Here is a 2500-nt window from a genome sequence, read left to right on the forward strand (position 1 = left end):
AGGAGAGGGAGAAGGAGAGGGAGAAGGAGAAGGAGAGGGTGAGAGAGAGAGAGAGAGAGAGAGAGAGAGAAGAAAAGAGAAGAGAGAGAATTCATAATGAGGACCCCAGAGGGCGGAGACTTCGAAACGAACCAGAAAAAAAACTTTGCTATAAAAAGCAAGTAGCAGGAGTCAGCCAGCTCACTTCCTACCGTTACAGCGTCTATTCGACAAGCCTTTTCCAGCAGCACCAACCTACACTTGACCCCGACTTTGTCATAGAGCCATGAAGTTGGTATTTATATTATTAACAGCGAGTTTTCTGGAAGCGCAAAAGATGCCAACTCCTCGTTCAAGGACTTTTGATCTGGGCTTCTTCCTGATGCAATACGTCCACATGCAAGGTCTACGCAATGTGCATGTGTTGCAGGATTATGATAGTAAGGATGATTTGACGTTTCTTTTAATGTTTGTGTATGATGTGAATATGTGATAGTTTTATTTTATTATTATTTTAGGTATTGTCTTATCTTGAATACGGTAAGGATTTCAGATGTGTAATATAATCTAATGATGACTTTGTGACAGAAAATTCTAAAGTCTCTTCTCGTATTTCTTGTACCCTGTTACAGCACCTCAAGTGTTGGGTCTGCTATACTAGAAAACAATTTTGTTCTGTGTACTTTCTATACAAAGCTGGTACAAATTCACCACAAGACGGCTTTCTCTATCGCGTATGTCCCGGAATTATAAGGTAGTTTATTATATCCTTCCAAGAGAAAAATAACTCCCTCATTATGTAAACAATCAATAACGCTGATTATCTAGGGGACCCCATACCACTGAGGCCCCTTTACCATTGAAACGAATTGTTATGCTGATAATACGTCATATGCAATCATTCATTCGAGGCCGTGTTTACGTAAGGTCGCTTGTGAATTGCAGGCGTGTTTTACCTCCATTGCCCTTGCTTATTTTCCCTTTGTGAACGTTGTATATACGCCCTTACGCATACAGCTAATTCATTTCATATTCTTTTCATACCACAAGCTTCTCTTAGACGAAACGCACATTTATTAGTAATATATGAGTTTACACAGAACGTTATATACTGTACATGTTTATCATATCTAAGAGCTCATACGTCATCCTATTTTGAAACAGCTTTTCTCTCATTTCTTATCCTACATCAATATTAAAAGTCAATGAACTTTATCAACGTTTCTTTTTTTCCAGAAAACGCGTCAACGATAAGGGATAGATGGTGGTCCCTTGGCAGCTTCAATTTCCTGAAGGAGCAGAAGGAGGCTTATGTTGCCCTAAGTTCCCTGGATGAGATATCCACCATGGCCTACCTGCAGGACGGGAGACGCAGCCCTTCCAATGATCACGCCGTGGTTATCGTGGCACCTGTGGTCTCAGATGATGACTATGCAAGGCTTGGCAAGGTACTGTCCTCTCGTGTGATTTAAAACAAGGTAGATGTCTTTGTTTCAAGTTAAAGGCGGTTTAAGTAAATTACCAGATATCGTTATCATACATGAAGATGACTCTGGTTGAAACATCTCACAATCGAGTGATGTGATTTTTTTTTCACAAAAGACCGTTCCGAGAAAATAGGATATACTATATCATTATTTTTCAGTGATATGTATGTATGTATGTATATGTATATATATATATATATATATATATATATATATATATATATATATATATATATGTATATGTATATATATATGTATATATACAATATATATATATATATATATATACATATATATACATATATATATATACATATGCATATCCATATATATATGTATATATGTGTGTGTGTGTATGTGTGTGTATGTGTGTGTGTGTGTGTGTGTGTGTGTGTGTGTGTGTGTGTGTGTGTGTGTGTGTGTGTGTGTGTGTGTGTGTGTGTGTGTGTGTGTGTGTGTGTGTGTGTGTGTGTGTGTGTGTGTGTGTGTGTGTGTGTGTGTGTGTGTGTGTGTGTGTGTGTGTGTGTGTGTGTGTGTGTGTGTGTGCACTACAAAAAAAGAAAAACTATATATCTATATATGTGCACACATACATACACTCTCCTCAGGTATTAAACAGTCGGCATTTACAAATCTACCATTGGCTGCTGCTGTGCCTTGCCCCTTGCTGGCCTCGCCTTCGTGCTGTCTTGTTTCCTCTAAACAATTTAGTGAGTATTCGTATATTTCATTATTTGATTATGAAACACAGGGATGATATTGATCTTCACTACTACCATTATTTTTGTATTGTAGGTATATTAATTGAATATTAATTTATGGACTGTTATATAAACAATAAACAGACAGATCAGCAGAATGAAATTAATAGATGTATCCCCAGCGGACATCTTCTCTCCTAAACTGTAAGAAATCCGATAACTTTCATTCCTTATAACTCCATCTACTTTATTATACTTTACATTTAATGCTTAATTTATCATATCATCTCAATTAACACTTTAAAACTCATCCTACAGGCGGTCGTCGCAGAG

General features: G+C 37.2%; 1 protein-coding gene across 1 annotated transcript in view; it reads left to right on the forward strand.

The window, feature by feature from the left end:
- LOC147472537 (glutamate receptor 3-like) overlaps positions 1-2500 on the forward strand; it is a 10082-nt gene that overhangs the window by 1625 nt on the left and 5957 nt on the right. The window contains exons 3-6 of the mRNA XM_086546012.1: positions 294-419; positions 1216-1427; positions 2075-2176; positions 2486-2500. The exon at positions 2486-2500 is cut by the window's right edge and continues 294 nt beyond it. Of these exons, the coding sequence (XP_086402138.1) occupies positions 294-419; positions 1216-1427; positions 2075-2176; positions 2486-2500 (455 nt within the window). The remainder of the gene's footprint in view (positions 1-293; positions 420-1215; positions 1428-2074; positions 2177-2485) is intronic.

The sequence above is a fragment of the Penaeus japonicus genome, unplaced genomic scaffold (genome assembly GCF_977035675.1).
Source record: "Penaeus japonicus unplaced genomic scaffold, GWHDUDI00000001_assembly GWHDUDI00000001, whole genome shotgun sequence".
NCBI classification, from domain to species: domain Eukaryota; kingdom Metazoa; phylum Arthropoda; class Malacostraca; order Decapoda; family Penaeidae; genus Penaeus; species Penaeus japonicus.